The 17,161-nt window shown below is 25.3% G+C and overlaps 2 protein-coding genes across 2 annotated transcripts; both read left to right on the top strand.

Moving 5' to 3' along the window:
- The first annotated feature begins 1,872 nt into the window (after positions 1-1,872).
- LOC145834367 (glucosamine-6-phosphate deaminase-like) lies at positions 1,873-8,494 on the top strand. Its single transcript, XM_082941781.1, is given in 5 exon segments — positions 1,873-2,073; positions 3,390-3,439; positions 3,441-3,682; positions 3,685-3,836; positions 8,028-8,494. Coding segments are annotated over 5 exon segments (573 nt in total). The 5' UTR covers positions 1,873-1,998; the 3' UTR covers positions 8,082-8,494.
- Positions 8,495-15,522: 7,028 nt separating this feature from the next.
- Positions 15,523-17,071, top strand: LOC145834366 (zinc transporter Slc39a7-like). The gene has a single exon (XM_082941780.1). The coding sequence runs from the start codon at positions 15,541-15,543 to the stop codon at positions 16,807-16,809; it is 1,269 nt and encodes a 422-aa protein (XP_082797906.1). The 5' UTR covers positions 15,523-15,540; the 3' UTR covers positions 16,810-17,071.
- Positions 17,072-17,161: the final 90 nt, after the last annotated feature.

The following is a 17,161-nucleotide window of genomic DNA, read 5'->3' as shown; positions in this document are numbered from 1 at the left end:
GGTTCTACTTTGATTTCATGACATTGAGTCAAACATTATGTAAAATTACTAAGACTTATGAGTTGGTTATAATTTAGAGTTTGATATTTTGAACGAAGTAAAGGTATTTTATCAATTAAATATTTCAGTTACTACCTACCAGTTCTAAAATACTTAGCCTTAAGCATTAAGTTTTATTTAAGCTGTACAAATACAGCTACTGCTAGCGCTCCTTTGTACAGGATTTTACATTCAGTAAGAAAAAAATTAATTTAACAAACGCAAATTTCACACCAGCTGTCTTGTAATATAAATATCATGAATAAGTTTACATATTCAATACACCGTGCATTTTCAAGCCTTGTGTGTTTAGATAACTATCTTTCTAAAAAAGTAACTTTTTAAAAATTTAACAAACTAAATGACAGACTGTTTTTTTTTTATAACTAAATGAGGTAATGACATTCGAATTTTTTTTTCTAGTTTAATAAATATATTAACTTTTGCTAGTTTTTTTTTTGCTTTAAAGAGCAGATAGTCAAATGTTATGGATGAGTTAGTTTTTGAAACCCATTCTACAAAACAAGTTTGTGTATTTATTAGGCCTTTAAAATGATGTTTTTATTAATAGAACTGAATTTAATTATATAACTTAAATTTGTAGTTATATCTCTTTTTAATAAAAGTTTCACATGTAAATTGTTTTAATTACAGAACATTAACTATACTAAAGCTTACAATAGAAAATTGGCAGTAGAAAATGGAAACTAAAATTTCCTTGAAGATATTATAAATACATAAACAAATGAAAAGCAATAAAGATTTTTTTGTAGTTTTTTAACTTATGTATCTTTTTTTTTTGCAAGTACGTTAATGTTTTATCATATATGTCTAATCCTGCTTTTAGTAAAGTATAATACAGGGTCGCCACTTTACCTAGAATCCTGGAAAACCTGGAATTTGACAATTTAGGCAGAAAAACCTGGAATTTGGGAAATTTTGGAAAAAAAAATTGGAATTTTTGAACAAAAATCACTAAAAAAACCTGGAATTTTAACAATTTTCAGTAGTAAAATTTTGATTTGACTCAAAAAATCTATCATATAAATAAAAATTTTTGTCATCAAAAAAAATTTTATTAAAAAACATATTTAAAGTAGCTTTACAGTATCTTTTCAATGTTTTAATACTATTTAGCACAGGTTCTTACCTTAAACTTAACTTTAAACTAAAAATAAACCCAAAAATATGTACTTTCAAAAACCTGGAAGAAATTTTGAAAAAAGAGTGGCAACCCTGATAATATGAAACAACTGAATGTAAGTTTACCAAAGAAGCACATCTTTTCAGAATTTTTTTTTCCTTCAAAAATTGCGACTAAATTCCACTATTAATTTTTTTTTTATAAGGTAAGATCATTCTTTTAAGTTTTTTTTTGCTAAGAACCTGGAGATACCTGAAATTTGATAAAATTCGTAAAAAAACCTGCAATTTGAAAAATAAAACTAGAAAATTTTGGAATTTTGAACAATATTTACATTTAAAATAACAAAACTTGGACTAGGTGCAAAAAATATGTGATATACAATTTTTTTTTGTATTATTTAGAATTTTTTCTAATAAAGAACTCATTTAAAGTAGCATTACAGTATCTTTAAAATACTTATACACCGTTGAAGACCTTAAGTTTTATTTTACCCTAAAAACATAAATACTAGAGTACTTGTTCTTTCAAAAACCTGGAATTTAGAAAACCTGTAGTTTTTTTTAATATTTGGCACCCTGTTTTAAACTTCGTTTAATACTTAAAAAGCATATAACAACCAAGATAAAATTTGTCTACATCATAGTTTTAAGTTATGATAAAAAATCAGAACTATTTTTTAGAATTAACATGCATTTTTATAATAAGCTTGTATAGTGTATACAAAGCATTTTGTATATAAGTTAGTTATTGTTATAATAGAGGTGGTTTTAAAAGAAGCATACAAAGATATTAGTGAGTGGGCAGCTAAATTTATGTGCATGCACATCAACGAACACAGCTGTAATCCTAACAACTATTTTGTGCTTGGTCTTCCTACTGGTGAGTCTGTAACAAAATGTAGATTTTGTTGTTTTTAAATGACCGCCAGGGGGCGTTAGACGATTGTTTATCAAATCAACACACAATAAAACTTTAGCATTGTTTGTTATTTTGCTCAGTTAAGCCATAAGACCGTGCGAGACGCACACGAATTTATTATAAGAACTTTTTTATTGTTTTCGTTTTATAAGATCTTGATGCTAATTTGCATTATCATATTATATTGTGCTTAATTTAGCCATCGTTGTGCATGAAGCACGATATATATTAAGACTCTATATTATTAGTAGTATTTTTAGTAAGACCTATTTTGTGTTTAAGATTGTGTCACTCAGACACTTTAAGAACATCATTAAGACATTTCTATTTGTAGAACTTTGTGTTAATTTGTTGTGTTTTTAATCGCAGTTTTATTCAACTGATTTATTAGCTGCATTATCACTTCTAATTCTACTTCCTAATTTTCACATTAACATCACGTTTTCAATAAACTCACTTCATTAAAGAAATTATATATATTAAGTTTATTACATACTTATTAATTGCTAAGTTAAACCTAATGAGTAAGGTAAACTCAGTAAAAACCTCAAGAGCTAAACGCGCTAAGCGTTTAGCACAAAAAAGGGGACTTCCCCTAATTAAAGGTAGTTCCTACCTCAGGCCCTCTAGGACTACAAGTCAATATAACATTTATGCATCAATTTATTTGTGAAAACTAGTTTCGAATGGTTAAATATTTGATAAAAAATGTTAAATACAAGTTTGTACTTGATCTAGTATTTAAGTAAGCATATAAACTTTTAAATACGTGTAAAGCAGTACAAACTAGAAAAAGTTGTTTTTTTTGTTTCAATTATTTATTTTTAATTTTGTTACAAAAACTAGATCAAAAAGTTAAAGTTTATAACAATTAGTTGTAGAATACCAAAGTTTGAGTTCTTTTTCAGAATCTATAAGTGTTTATGCTTAATAAATGTATAATTAATTACTTTATATATATTTTTTTTTTAAAGCTAAAAATAATATCCTTGCTTAAAGTTTCTAGTTTTCTAATTTTAGTGATTAACCTAAGATTTATAGTTCACAAGTTTGTATATACACTTTTTAGTATTAATTTTCATACAAGTCTTGTAAAGATTTTAAAACCTCTAACTTGAATGGAACTTTTAAACTATATTTGAATTAAACTGAATTAAACTAGAGTTTAAGTATTTTTAACTCTACTGATTACAATTATTTCACATGATTTGTTTTTATTATTAAAAGTATACAATTTTTCAATTTTTATTGGTAATTAAGTTTAGTTTATGAACTTTTCTGACAGGCAGTAACTCCAATAGGAACTTACAACAACCTTATTGTTAATCACAAAAAAAAAAGTCAGTTTCAAATATTTCAAAACATTTAATATGGACGAATATGTACGGCTGGCACGCGACCATCCACAAAGCTACAGCGCTTTCGTGTGAGGCCACCTCATCTCTCATGTTGACATTGAAGAGAAAAATGTTCACATTCTTGTTGGAACGTAAAAAGACTAGAAAACTGAATGCAAGAAGTTGAAGATGGAAGAAGCGAGAGGCATGGATATTTTTATTGGTGGTGTCAGGTAGGACGGCGTCTTGCATTCAACGAGCCTGGATCCAGCTTGACCTTTTTGACCAAGATGAAAAAATTGGCAAGAGAGACGATTAAAGCTAACTCACGGTTTTTCCATGGTGATGTAACAAAAATTTCGAAGAAAGCACTTACGGTGATGAGTGCAAGAAAGGTTTAAATTAACATATTGCTTTTATAGGTTTTGAATGTAGTTTTCATAGATTTTTATATTCTAGTTTGAAAGTAAATGTCTAATAAGTTTAGTTAGCTAATAACTTTCTAGTTTTTTTATTTAGTCAAACTTTCGTTCAATTTTGTGCATTTGAAGTTTAGTATTTTTCCTTTGTCTATAACATTATTCTACTATAAAAAATATGCTAAATTTTCGTATGGAACTCTATTTAAATAAAACTTTTTTTGAAGCACATAGCTTAGTAAATTTTTTTTTTGCCAAAAAAATTGTACATTTTTTGAGCCCAACAAGATTTTACTTTCTTAGCTTTTTTTAAATTTATACTTAAATATTAGTAAAATTTTAGGTTATAAACGTGTTTACTAGCATTTTTAATGTTAATAGTTGTTAATAACTAGGATATGATTGAATAATCTGGAACTTTTACTTAAATATATCTTCTAAAATGGCTATTTTCTTATAATGCATTTGATTAAAAACATTTTAAGAACTTACCAACTTTTTATGTTTACGAAAATAATAGTTTTAAGTTATACATCATAAGTAAAAAAATTTAAATAAAATTGTATATGTGTTGTGTATACAAAGTATTTTTTCTACTTTGTTCCTTGCCAACCAAAGGTTAAAATTGTCTTGCAAGACAAGTTTATTTTTAGGTGGGCAGGGAACAAATTAGTTTAAATCAAAAGATTTATTGGGGTAATATGAAACATTATGTCGTAAATATTATAAGGAATTGAACGTTGTACCTTATTTGATTTAAACTTATAAAGGGGGGCTAAGACACATAAAATATAAAGAGCAAAGCCATAGAGTTCAATAGATACTTGAAAGCACAAACTAATAATACAAAAATGCCAATTTTATTATAAATATGTCTCCTCCGGTTTTTTATTAATTGAATATTTTGTTAAATCAAAACTTACAATATTAAAGATTTTTGAAATTTTTTGACAGTTCTAAAATCCGTAAACAAATGAATGTGCGTAACCAAACGAGTGCGTAGATTCGCGAGAGGTGATTGTATGTACAAAACAATAAAATTTCCAAAAACAAAATATTTTATGATCTTTTCTAGGAGCCTAATCTTTTTTAAAACTTTGAAACTAAAATATATTACTAAAAGGTTCTATAATTGGTAGGCTGAGCAGTTTAAACTAATTTAGAAGGTTACATCATTTCATCTGTTTACAAGCTAAACAAAATCAACAAATTTTATGAAAAAATTCAGTCTAAAATTGTAAAATTTAGAACCGTTTCGGACTAGTATTAGTAAACATTATTAACAATTAATACTTTAAAGCATTTATATTTAAACTTTCTTTTAGCTTGCTACGTTTATGGTTTATTTTTATAAATTCTCAATTAGATAGTTAACATCAAAATTTGTGTTAATCAAATAAAAAATGTAATAAATAAAATAGTATTTTTAATTAAAAAACTCAGCCTAGATTAAGTATATTTGTAAATGTTTAGATATCTTTGTATCTGTAGTATATAACGTTATTTTTTTTATGCTATTTAACTGACTTAATTGTACTAAAAAAAAGACTTTGCATTTAGATAAAAGAATGGTAGTTTTTTTTTTGAAACCAGAAAAATAATTTTAAATATACGTGAGAACACTAAAAATAATTAGTGATGTACCGGACTCACTATCCGGGTCCGGCCGGATATTGCCATTTTTGTCTGATATCCGGATCCGGCCGGATACTAATTTGAAAAAAAATTCCGGTTCCGGCCGGATTCTAATTTGAAAAAAAAATTCCGGGTCCGGCCGGATCCTAACAGAGATCCGGCCGGACCCGGACCTAGTTAGTAAAAAAGAGCATACTGAAAAGTATTTTTTCAAAAACAAACCCTGTGTAAATTAATAAGAGTCATTTTCGTCAGTTAAAATTAAACACCTACCGTGATTGGCTCATTTTGTACACGTGACTAATTTAAATTTGTTTACATTTAAACTATGAAATAAACATTTAAGAAATGCAACTCTTTACATATGTTGTGAAATTGAAAACTTTGGAATGAATACTTGCATTATTTATTGTTTAAAGTTGAGCTCACAGAATATTTAGAGTTAATACGGTTGAATGTACGAGCCAATGAGAATCATATGACGAATTGTTTCATACTAAATACTGATGCAACAAAAGATCAGAGCATGACAGGCAGTTTATATGTAAGCAGTTACTTAGTTTGGTGTGCAGCTTGAAGCAACAAAATATCTTGAACTTTTTTTAGAATGCTAATTGTAATAGTGTTTTGTTTTAAAAGTGAATATTTCAACTGGTGTTTAATTGTTTAAATATTTAAGCCAGGTTTAGTTTAATAGTTTATTTAAAAATTTACAGTTTCTTGTTTACGAAAGGTTTTATTTAATTTTTAGTTTATTGTTTTAAGTCTTTTGATATAGATTCAAATAGCTTACAGTTTTTAAAGTGTAACCAAAGTAATTAATAATTTTGTATATGCTAGTATTTCTTGTTGTGTTTTATATAAAAGATTCATCACTCAAAACTGTCGTGTCTGATTATAAAAAATAGTCTAAGTTAGAATTTAGTATTTGTTAGATATTAATTAAATAAGGTAGGATTTAATTATGATTGGTAGTACATACTAAAAATTTAAGTGTACCACAATCAGTTGAAAACTTTGCTACCAAATTGTCAACCTTTGCAAGCTGTTCTACTGATTATTAGATTAAAAGATTTTTTTCATTTTTTAAAAACCTCATTCTGACTCAGGTTTGTTTATACTCTTTCTAGCTAGTTTTATTGACTTAAACAGTGGCAACCCTGCTAGTTTGAATTTTTTTGGGAATTTTAGAAAATCTTGGACTGCCTCAGGCTAGTTTATTTTTTTATAAAAACTCAGGCTAGTTTTCTTTTAGATTTTCAATGAGTTTGAGCTGATCCAGTTTTCAATATTTTGTAATTTTCTAGTGTATTTTGTTGAAGAACTTGATTTCAGATTTTTAATTGTAAACTATACCTAAATTTGTAAACCTTGTGGCTAGCTGTTCTACTTATTATTAGATTAAAGTTCTTTTATTTCAGTTTTTAAAAACCTCATTCTGACTCAGGCTAGTTTATACTAGTTATGCACCGGATTCACTATCCGGGTCCGGCCGGATATTGCCATTTTTGTCTGATATCCGGATCCGGCCGGATTCTAATTCGAAAAAAAAGTCCGGATCCGGTTCCGGCCGGATTCTAATTTAAAAATAAAGTCCGGTTCCGGCCGGATTCTGATTTGAAAAAAAAGTCCGGATCCGGTTCCGGCCGGATTCTGATTTGAAAAAAAAGTCCGGGTCCGGCCGGACCTGAAATTGTGGGTCCGGTACATCACTAAAAATAATTGAAGCTTTATTGCATCCATATTGAAATTTAACAAAGCTTTTTCTTCAATTAACGATGATTATAAACATTGGTTTACCAACATTCATATTTTTTTTGTTGAGTAATATTTTTTTGTTACATAATACATCTAGTTAATAAGCTTTGGTATGTTTTAAACTAACGACTAATTAATTAACTGGAAAATAGTAAAACTTATAGAATACTCTAAAGCTTAGTATATTCATCAAGAGTTTGCATGTAACATTATTAAGTGTCTATTCTCAGTATACTGATGTAGCTAGAATATTTATGCTAGTTTCTTATGAAAATAAATTTAACATTTTTTTTCTTTACGTACACTTGAAATAAAAATTAATTAAAGGTATTTTGTTTACTACTAATTAGAAATATTTAACCTGGATATTTATTTATATCTTTTTGTTACTAAAGTAGAACCTTTTAAAAGATGAGATTTTTTCTTATTGAATGAATGAGATTTTAAATATGGAGATATTCATACGTATATCTAATTATAGTTTAGTTAATAGTTTAATATTAAGACTAAATAAGTTTTCAAATCTTTTAAGAGTAATAATAGAACTGATTTTTTTAAAGTTAAAGGTTGTTTGTTTTTTATGCTATACATTAAAGGTTTATATTTACACTAAAAACTTTTTTATAAATTTAATTTAAAGAATTCAAATTCATAAAGGATAATTTTGATATTAGGACTATTGTATGCATCATGTCAAAATATTATTTGTAGGGTTAGGCAAAAAACTGCATTGAAACTAGTTTATTTTTCAAGAAAACTATTTTTCCTTTAAAGGTCATGATACTGGGAGTGGTGAAAACAAGTCGCTTGCCCTCCACAAAGCAGTAGAATGTGGTGACAAAGGTGTTACAAAGTTACCAAAATGTTATTTTTGTGTGCGGATTAGCCTGCCATAGTGGAACTGAAAGTAAAAACTGTGTAGTGTTTCAAGGATCTGATGTAGTTTTAATAAAGCGATTTCATTTCTATTGCAACATATAATTTTTGTCATTTTTATGTTATATAGTTGACATGTTTATTTTATAGATTACTAATAGTTTTAATTTTTTGTCCTATCATTTATTTCGACCACTATTATGTATTTCTTTCATACTGATGCTATTAGATTTTTGAAATAGAGTCGAATGTCTTACTAAAATCACATTTGATAAAAAAAAATCAATCCTTGTAAATTTTTACACAAAATTATTGCCTTCAAATGTTTCAGTTGCACGTTATTTTTTTCTAATTTCCTTGGTTAAAAAAAAAAAAAACTTTAACTTCTAGACAGAAAAAAACCGTAAAAACTATATAAGTTTGTAAATTTCAATTTAATTTGCTACTTATTGGTATGCTAGCTGTTAAGTAAATTTGGATAAAAGTTTTAAAGCCCAAATTCTATATAAAATTTTATATTGACATAATAGTAACTAAAACTTATAAAAACAATGTTTGTCTGTAACATAGTAAAGTTTACACGAGGAAAAATTTATGAGTACTGGATAAGCAAATTCTTGCCGACTTTTTTAATATTTAAATTTTTGTAATTTTATGTTTTAAAAGCTTTTCTTTTTAATGTTTTGTTCTAATTTTTTACTTAATTTACGAAAAACAATGATGAAAAACTTAAGACACACTTATTTTTTTCTAAATTTTAATTATATTCAGTAATTTAGTTTTGTGTGATTTTAAGTATTTATTTGCATCAATTTGTAATTTTTCATAGCACTTGATATTTTATTGCAATTCATTATTTTAACATATCTATAACTTATTAATATATTTTAATCTAAAAAAGCAATGAACGTTTTCAATTATTTTAACATTTGGAAAAACAGTATTAATGAAGATTTATTGCATTTTTTTTGTTTAATACATACATTTTCTTTCAATAAAACTAAAACATGTTGTTTTAGTTTATAAATGTTAGTTGTTATAACAATATAGTCCTGGACAAGACGTTAAAAGATATCCATGGTGTGCGACTTCGATAACCGAAAGGTTCTTTGACCAAATATTTTGAGCGTCTTTTTTTATCGTTTAATAAAAAATACATATAATAGTTGAATATTGTTATTCAAAAATTTTTGGTTTTTGTTTTTATTTCTCGTAAAATAAAGTTTAAGTAAACATGAAAATTATATTAAAACAAAATAAAAGTTATTGCGGTTTATATTTTCAGTGAAGTGAAAAATTGGTTAATTTTTATTCTTATCTAATTAAAATAATTAGATATACGATTTAAAAAGTTGGCGCTTTCTTTAATTTTTTTCTTAAGATGTTTTTTCAATATTAATTTTAAAACTCTAAATTTTCTAGATACTTTGTTTTTCAGCAAGGGTTTAGTTTAGAATGCAACTTGTACTTAAGTTTAGGACAAATAATCAGTTTTTTTACGTTAAACTTTACTTAAGTTAATAATTATTTTAAAGCAAGTTTTCGATAAGTATTAATAGCTGACAAGGTTTATTATATTATTTTTGAAAATTAAAGCTATTGTAGGATAGGTTTTATTATCATCATTATTATATAAATTTATCATACATTTTTCTGTACAATTATAAAACACTTTAAAACTAGTTAGCCACTAAAGAACAGCTCTGTGTAGATTTTTGTGTATATGACCATGACAGGGTTTTTACACGTCAGACTAAATACTTTTTTTTTTAATTATTTGCAAAATGTCAATTAAAACTTATTTATTTACAAAATATAGTTTAATTTTTATGTTAAGTAGGTTGTGAGTTAGTTATTTCAAAATAATCATTCAGTTTACGTACTCTTAGTTTTACTAAAGTTAAAAAAATATTGGCAACATGTCAAAGGTTGTCAGTACAAATGCCTTAAAAATGTATAAAATATTAACTTAGTAGTAATGTTGTTTGTCATCGCCAGCGAGATGTTTTACTAATAAGTATTGAGCAGAACTGCAAGGCTATCAACATAAACTCATATGATATTCTGCGATTGGACGAAATCAGATTGCATAATATCACATTATTTGTTGTTGATAGCTGATTAAATTAATTTTTTTTAAAGAAATATGAATTTTTTAATTTAGAATCAAGTAGTGAATTGTTTTTTAAATAAACATTTGGTTTTTGTAGACAAAAAGTAGAGATTTGCCAATTTCGAACTTTTCATTTAAAGTATTAAAAACTATATCAGTGAGAGGAGAGTATAAGAATGTAAGTGAACCAGTGTTGCTACAATTAAAGTTTGTTTTTTTTTATTTTAAGATTGAGATTGCAGCTTTGAAAGTTAAATATGTCTGTTAGAGTTAGATGTAAATTTAAATTCCGAACACTTAAAATTTATTTTTATAAAATTTTTCTGGGATTGTATCTAATTTAAAAATGCATAAAAATCATATAAGTTAAGACTACGCCGTTACAACTAAATTAAGAGACTACGTTGCTTCATGTGGTTTAAGGTCTAACTAGAACTGACCAACAAACGTTATAAAAATCTTCAGTCTGAAATTGTTAATTTTAGCGTAGGAACCAAGCCATGATTTCTATAATGCAGTAAAAAATTTTAATCGCCAATCTAAAACACTGAATTAGCCTACTAGAAAAAGAAATCAGTATTCTTTCATCTGAGTTTTTCTTTTTATTTACTAAAAAACTCTGTGTTTACAGTGAAAATTTGTATCTAAAAATTTAAGTTAAAAAAAAAATTACTAACCAACTTTTAATTAATAAAATATTTTATTTAAGCTCCTCAAACTTAATGAAATAAAACAAAAAACTATGTTAAGTGTAGTAAAATCCATTTAATAAAAACGAAAAAAAAAACTGTGCAGCTTACATCTAAAGATATGAGGATTAATAGAAATAAAAAGTTTATAAAAAGCCCTTGATAAAGCTTATAAATTAAAGAAACGAATAATATAATCTACAATAGTATCATTTATAGTTGTAATATGATGACAAAATTGTCTAAAGTTAATGTTTAAAAATTAACTATAAAAATATTATTTTGGATCATATTTACAAAAAAAAAAACTTTTTTTTGAAATATTTTAATTTTTTTATTTTGTGTAAAATTAAACGATCATACATTTTTACATGTTTTTTCTAACTTAATTTTATAATAAAGTGTAATACTCATTATATATAATATACTAAAACTAACTGACCGTTGTGCTAAAAGTATTCTATTATAAACTTTGAAAATAATAAAAATGTTCTGAAATGCTAAACGTGAAACCATAAAAATATTTATGAAAAGTTTCTAAAAACCACTTATTTTAAATAATTTAACATAATATCAACTCATAACTTAAAAAAGATACAAGTAAATTAAGTTTTCTGTACATTTTGTACATTATAGAATTTTTTTTTAGTTTTTGAAAAACTTATAATTGTTTTACTTCAAGTTATTCGAACCTTTTTATTGTAAATAAGACAAGTGTTTATCAAATTCAAAACTTTCATGACATAATCATAAAGATTTGTGAATTTAAAAAAATAATTAAACAAAAAAATTTCTGTTATAAAAATTCGGCAACCATTATTTGCATATAAAAAACTTCTTTAGTTTCGAAATATTCCCTTCTTAAGATAAAATTCAAATATTTTTAAAATTAAAAGGTATTTTTGCAACTAGAACAACATTAAGAAAAAACCTATTTTTATGTAATAAAATGACTCAAGTTTTACTTAATTAGCTTTAAAAGTAGGAAAAACGTTAGTAAAAGGTAATGGTTTTCATAATTGATCAGTAAAATAAAGTATTCTTTAAAACAAAACATAATTTTGTTTTAAAATTAGCTAAAATCTAAAATTTTGTAATAAAAAAACTAATAACATTTGTTACAAAAGCAATTTAGACTTAATTATTTTAAAAGTAAAAATAATTCGTATCTAGGTAATTATTTTATATTTATTTTGAACCAGTCTTGTCATTAACATCATTTTAACAACTTTATATAATTTATTTTGGAGACAAAAAAAAGATTTTTCTAGTATCAATAATTAGTATGTAGTTCTATTATTTTTTAAATGCAGCTTTTTTTTTTGTTTTATGTAAATACTATTAAAATTAAAATTGAATTTCTTTCAATTTTAAACTTCTAATTTTTTACTGTATGTAAAGGAAAATCAATGACTGATGCACTATTATTTAAAACTAATCAAAACAGATTGTATTTACATATAAGTATTCGCAGTCAAACTATTTATTTAATTGTCCATAAAAAGTTACTTATTTTAAAAATGATGATTATGTTATGTTTTAAATACTTTTATAACAAAAACACTTTAGTTAGTACTTAAACTTTTTTTTTGTTATTTTAATTTTGCTTCATACCGCATAAATTATATTATTTTTTTATCCTGTAAAATAAATAAGTAAACTATTTTTTTTTATAATTTCATTATTTATTATTTATTTTTCTTTTATTGTATTTTTTTATAGTGTATAATGTATATCATCTGATGCAACTAATTATGAATTGTTTACGTCATTTTGTATATTTACAACACTATAATACTTTCTATTTATAGATTTAGTTAAAGATAAACTTATATAGTAAAAACTCAGTAGTAATCAAAACAGATATCAAATAAGAAAACAGTAGTAATAAAAACAGCAGTTGCGCTAAAAAAAAAGGCAGTACTAAATTCATGTTAGTTTTTAAGACAATAGAAAAAAAAGTGCAGATAGTTAATTTTATAAATTCGGCTAATCTTAGTAGTGTAATGTGAATAATTTTTTATACTGACAGACATAAATGCAAAATTTAGTCAAAAAGGCAAAAAGTTCTAACAAAAGGTACAGAAAGACAAAAAAGTCAAAAATATTGCAGTTTTGCCGATAACTTTTTAATTCAATAGTAATAAAAAAAATTAACATAATTGGATAAAATGAATATCTAATTTAAAACTGACATTGTAATTTTTTACAGAATAACCATAGTTTTGTTATAAATAAAAGAGAAACTAAAATAACTTCAGCTAAACTGTAATCTAAATGTGTTTTAAAACTCTTTAAGATACGTCTTTAAGTTCTTAAATTTGACCTTAAAAATGTATGTGATTAAATGATATTAAGCCTATCTACAAGTAAAATAACAATTAGCTTTAAATTTTATTATGGGTATATTTGTTCTTAGTTGACAATAGTATAAAGAATCTTATTTTGTTTAAACCAAATAAAAAAATGTATAGAAACTTATAAAAATAAGTATATTATGCTAATACTATAAAAAATTAGTTTGGGTTAGTATGTTCAATATAGCTTTATAGTTATCGTTTAAAATTTAAATGATGTTCATAAGTGATTCATGACTTAAATTAGTTTAATCAGTAAAAATCTGATCTTTATATTTTTCTAAGATAAAAAGTATTATTGCAATGTTATTTTTTTTTAGCTTTGCTAAAGCCAATTGTGTAAGCCAATATTTAAAACTTAAATTAATTCCAACTCAAACCATCAGGAACAAGGAAAGTTTTATATAAAGTCCAAAATATACAGCTGAAGTCATACGTATTAAATTGTACTAGATATAAAACAGCAATCTTAGCTAATTGCATTTTTTGGGATGAGAAAATTTGAAAGAGCTCAGTAGATGGAGCTTTATGATAGTGAGAAAGCCAATCAAAATTGCAAACTTTAAAATTGATCGTTTTTAAAACTAATTTAATTTTTTTATTCAATAAAATTCATAACAAAAATAAGCTTTCCTAACAAACAAAAAATAGCTGCTAAATATTATATGGTAATTGGTCAATGAACCTGCTATGTAAAAAGTCCTTTCAGTAGTAGAGCTACAAACTACTCATGTACTTGAACTGTTTTGAGCTGTATATTTTAGTAATATTATTTTTACGCTACAAAACTTTATTTTTTTTGTAATTTACTACAGTTATATGCTCAATTTAGCATAAGAAAAGAGTCAAATACAAGAAAGGTGCAAGTTTTTTCAATAGTTGTTACAATTGACTTATTTTTAACCTTTTTTTGAATTTAAATAAAAAAATTTAACTGATTTTATTTAAATCTAAATTATAAAAAAAAAAATATTTGTTGTCATATCAAAATAAACAAAACTGTTGCTGATGCTTAGTGATGAAATTAGTAAACACATTCTGCAAAAAACATCTAATGTTACATTTGATGAACTAAAACATTAGTATTTTTGATTACATGAGCTAGCTTTTAAATTTATAATAAAATTGAAGATAATATATTATGATCCCATATATAGTTCTGATTTTTTTACTGTTTTAAATTATCAGCAACAGTTTTGTTTATTTGAATTTGACAATAATTAAGTTAGTATTAAATTAGTATTAAATCTTAGTTTATATATTAAGATCTCATATATAAAATATTTTTAATTTAAATCTTAAAATGCCCTTGATCTGTATATTCTTAAGTTTTATGTATTCCAATTTTACTTAAATTAATCATTATTACTTTTATTTTTATAATAAGTATTTTGTATTCTTAGTACAATATTTTTAGAAATGTTTTACATGTTTTATAATCATTAAGTTAGTTTGAATAAGTATAAGTTGATTAACTAGAAGACCTTTTAGTTAAGGTAAATGTGAAATTGTACCTTTTTCAAATAATTGGTTTATTTTTAATACTTTTTAAAAGTTTTATTATAGTGTTCTAAAAGTAAAAGTTTTAATTTAATAATTTGGTTTTTTCTTTATTTACCTTATTTTAATTAAATTTAATTATGTTTTATAGGAAATATGCAGAATACATTTATATATGCTGAAGAATCACATTTTTCATATAAGTAAGAACAAAGTCATAGTAATATAAACATTATTACTTCTACTGTCTTTGAAAAAATGAACAGATTCCTACTTTTTGTTTCACAAGTACTTCGTTTTATTAACATTTTAAAAAGCATTTTTAAGTGAAAAACAGCTCATTCAAATAAAATTTGTTCATTTTTTTCAAAGACAGTAGAAGTAATATTGTGTTTATTACAATAATTTCCTTCTTACTAAAAATTTAATTGTTTACTGTCTGAACAAAGAGGTTAGCATTGTCTTTGACTCTGGAGATAAAAACTATTTAAAATTTAAAATTTATTTAATTATCACAAATAATTTGGAAAGTTATTACATAAAAAAGGACATGTGTATTTAGCATATAAACTCAATATTTTAATACTTTTAATTTATATCCAACAACACACAGTTCTAATTTTTAAATCTTATATGTTGTGTGATTCTTGTTTGTAAGAATAAAAAGAATTAATGTTTAAATTTAAAAATAAAACAAACACACTAAAACTTAATCTCTAACATTTAACAGAAATTTTTTATTAAGCTTTGCAATGAAGTGTCTTTTTTTGGCTTCGCTTGTACTACTAATAACTTTTGCTCATAGTCATAGTGAAGAAGAAATTCAAAGAGGAAAAGAAAAATGGTTTAAGAAACCAGAAAATATTGGTACAGGTCATGATCACCATGGGCACAATCATCATGGACACAATCATCACGGACATGATCATGACGGACATGATCACCATGGACATGGTCACCACCATAAACATGATCACGGAGCAGATCATCATCATAGCAAAAATAAATTAAAAAACAGAAGTTTTACTCAAACTATTGATATGTGGTGGCAAGCAATTGGAGCTACTTTGGCAATCAGTGCATTTCCATTTTTTATATTACATTTTGTACCTCTTGAAAATAATGCAGCTGCATATCAGCCAATGTTAAAAGTGCTTCTTAGCTTTGCCTCTGGTGGTTTGCTAGGTGATGCGTTTCTTCACTTGATTCCACACGCAATATCTCCTCATTCACACGGAGAAGAAGATGGACATCATCACCATCATCATCATGAAGAATCACATGATCATGGTGCCTCTACAATGGTTGGTATGTGGGTTATGGCTGGGATATTAGCATTTCTCTGTGTAGAAAAAGTTGTAAGACTTCTTCAAGGAGGTGAAGGACATTGTCATCATCATGAGTCACCAGCTACTGAAAGCAAAACTCAAAATTTGACCAAATCTTCAGAAAAAAAATCTGAAACAAGTGTCAGAAAAAGAAAACCTGAAGAAAAGGCCTCTGGTGACGAAGTTAAAAGTGAAGAAAAGGCAAAAGAAGAGCAAGTAAAAGATGAAATACCTCAAATGGCAGTATCTGGATACCTGAATTTAGCAGCTGATTTTTTTCATAATTTCACTGATGGCTTAGCTATAGGAGCATCATTTTTAGGAGGTCAAAAACTTGGCATGATTACAACTCTTACTATTCTCTTTCATGAAGTTCCCCATGAAATAGGAGATTTTGCTATTTTAGTTCAATCAGGCTGTGATAAAAAGAAAGCAATGTGGCTTCAGTTGTCCACTGCTACTGGTGCAATGTTGGGATGTATTATTGGATTACTTGCAGAAAATGTTGGTGAAGTAGCAACTTCATGGATCTTACCATTTACTGCTGGAGGTTTTATTTACATTGCCACTGTTTCTGTAATCCCTGAGTTGTTGAAGGATGCTTCTGATTTTAAGCAAACCTGTAAAGAAATTTTTGCTATGCTCTTTGGTATTTTTATGATGGTCATTATTGCATTTTTGGAAGAGCACTAAACAAGTTTTAAAAACATTTTCAAAAAAAAAAACTGTATATTTGAGGTTTTGATCTTATTTTATTCAAATTTTGAACTGTTTTCTTTAACAAAATTTCCTTTGGGTTTTAAAATTTTATTCTTATTTTCATAGTTTAATTCAATTTGTTGAGAAAAACTTTAAACAATATTTTTTTTTTTCAATTTAAAACATTTTTTATTAACTGTATACTTTTATCTACTCACTCTATTGCATATTATTTTTTGGAAAATAAATGACAATACACATAGTTGCTTAATTCGTAATTAAAGTTTTATCTCAAAAGTACATTTTTGTTTTTTATATTTTATATTACATGTATCAATTTTTTAAT

The sequence above is a fragment of the Thalia democratica genome, chromosome 4 (assembly GCF_965202585.1).
Source record: "Thalia democratica chromosome 4, ktThaDemo2.hap1.1, whole genome shotgun sequence".
NCBI lineage: Eukaryota > Metazoa > Chordata > Thaliacea > Salpida > Salpidae > Thalia > Thalia democratica.
This window is presented reverse-complemented; position numbering and strand designations above follow the sequence as displayed.

Bases quoted from the DNA above. Each gene is read 5' to 3' on its own strand.
- LOC145834366 (XM_082941780.1), top strand. From the start codon at position 15,541: ATGAAGTGTCTTTTTTTGGCTTCGCTTGTACTACTAATAACTTTTGCT.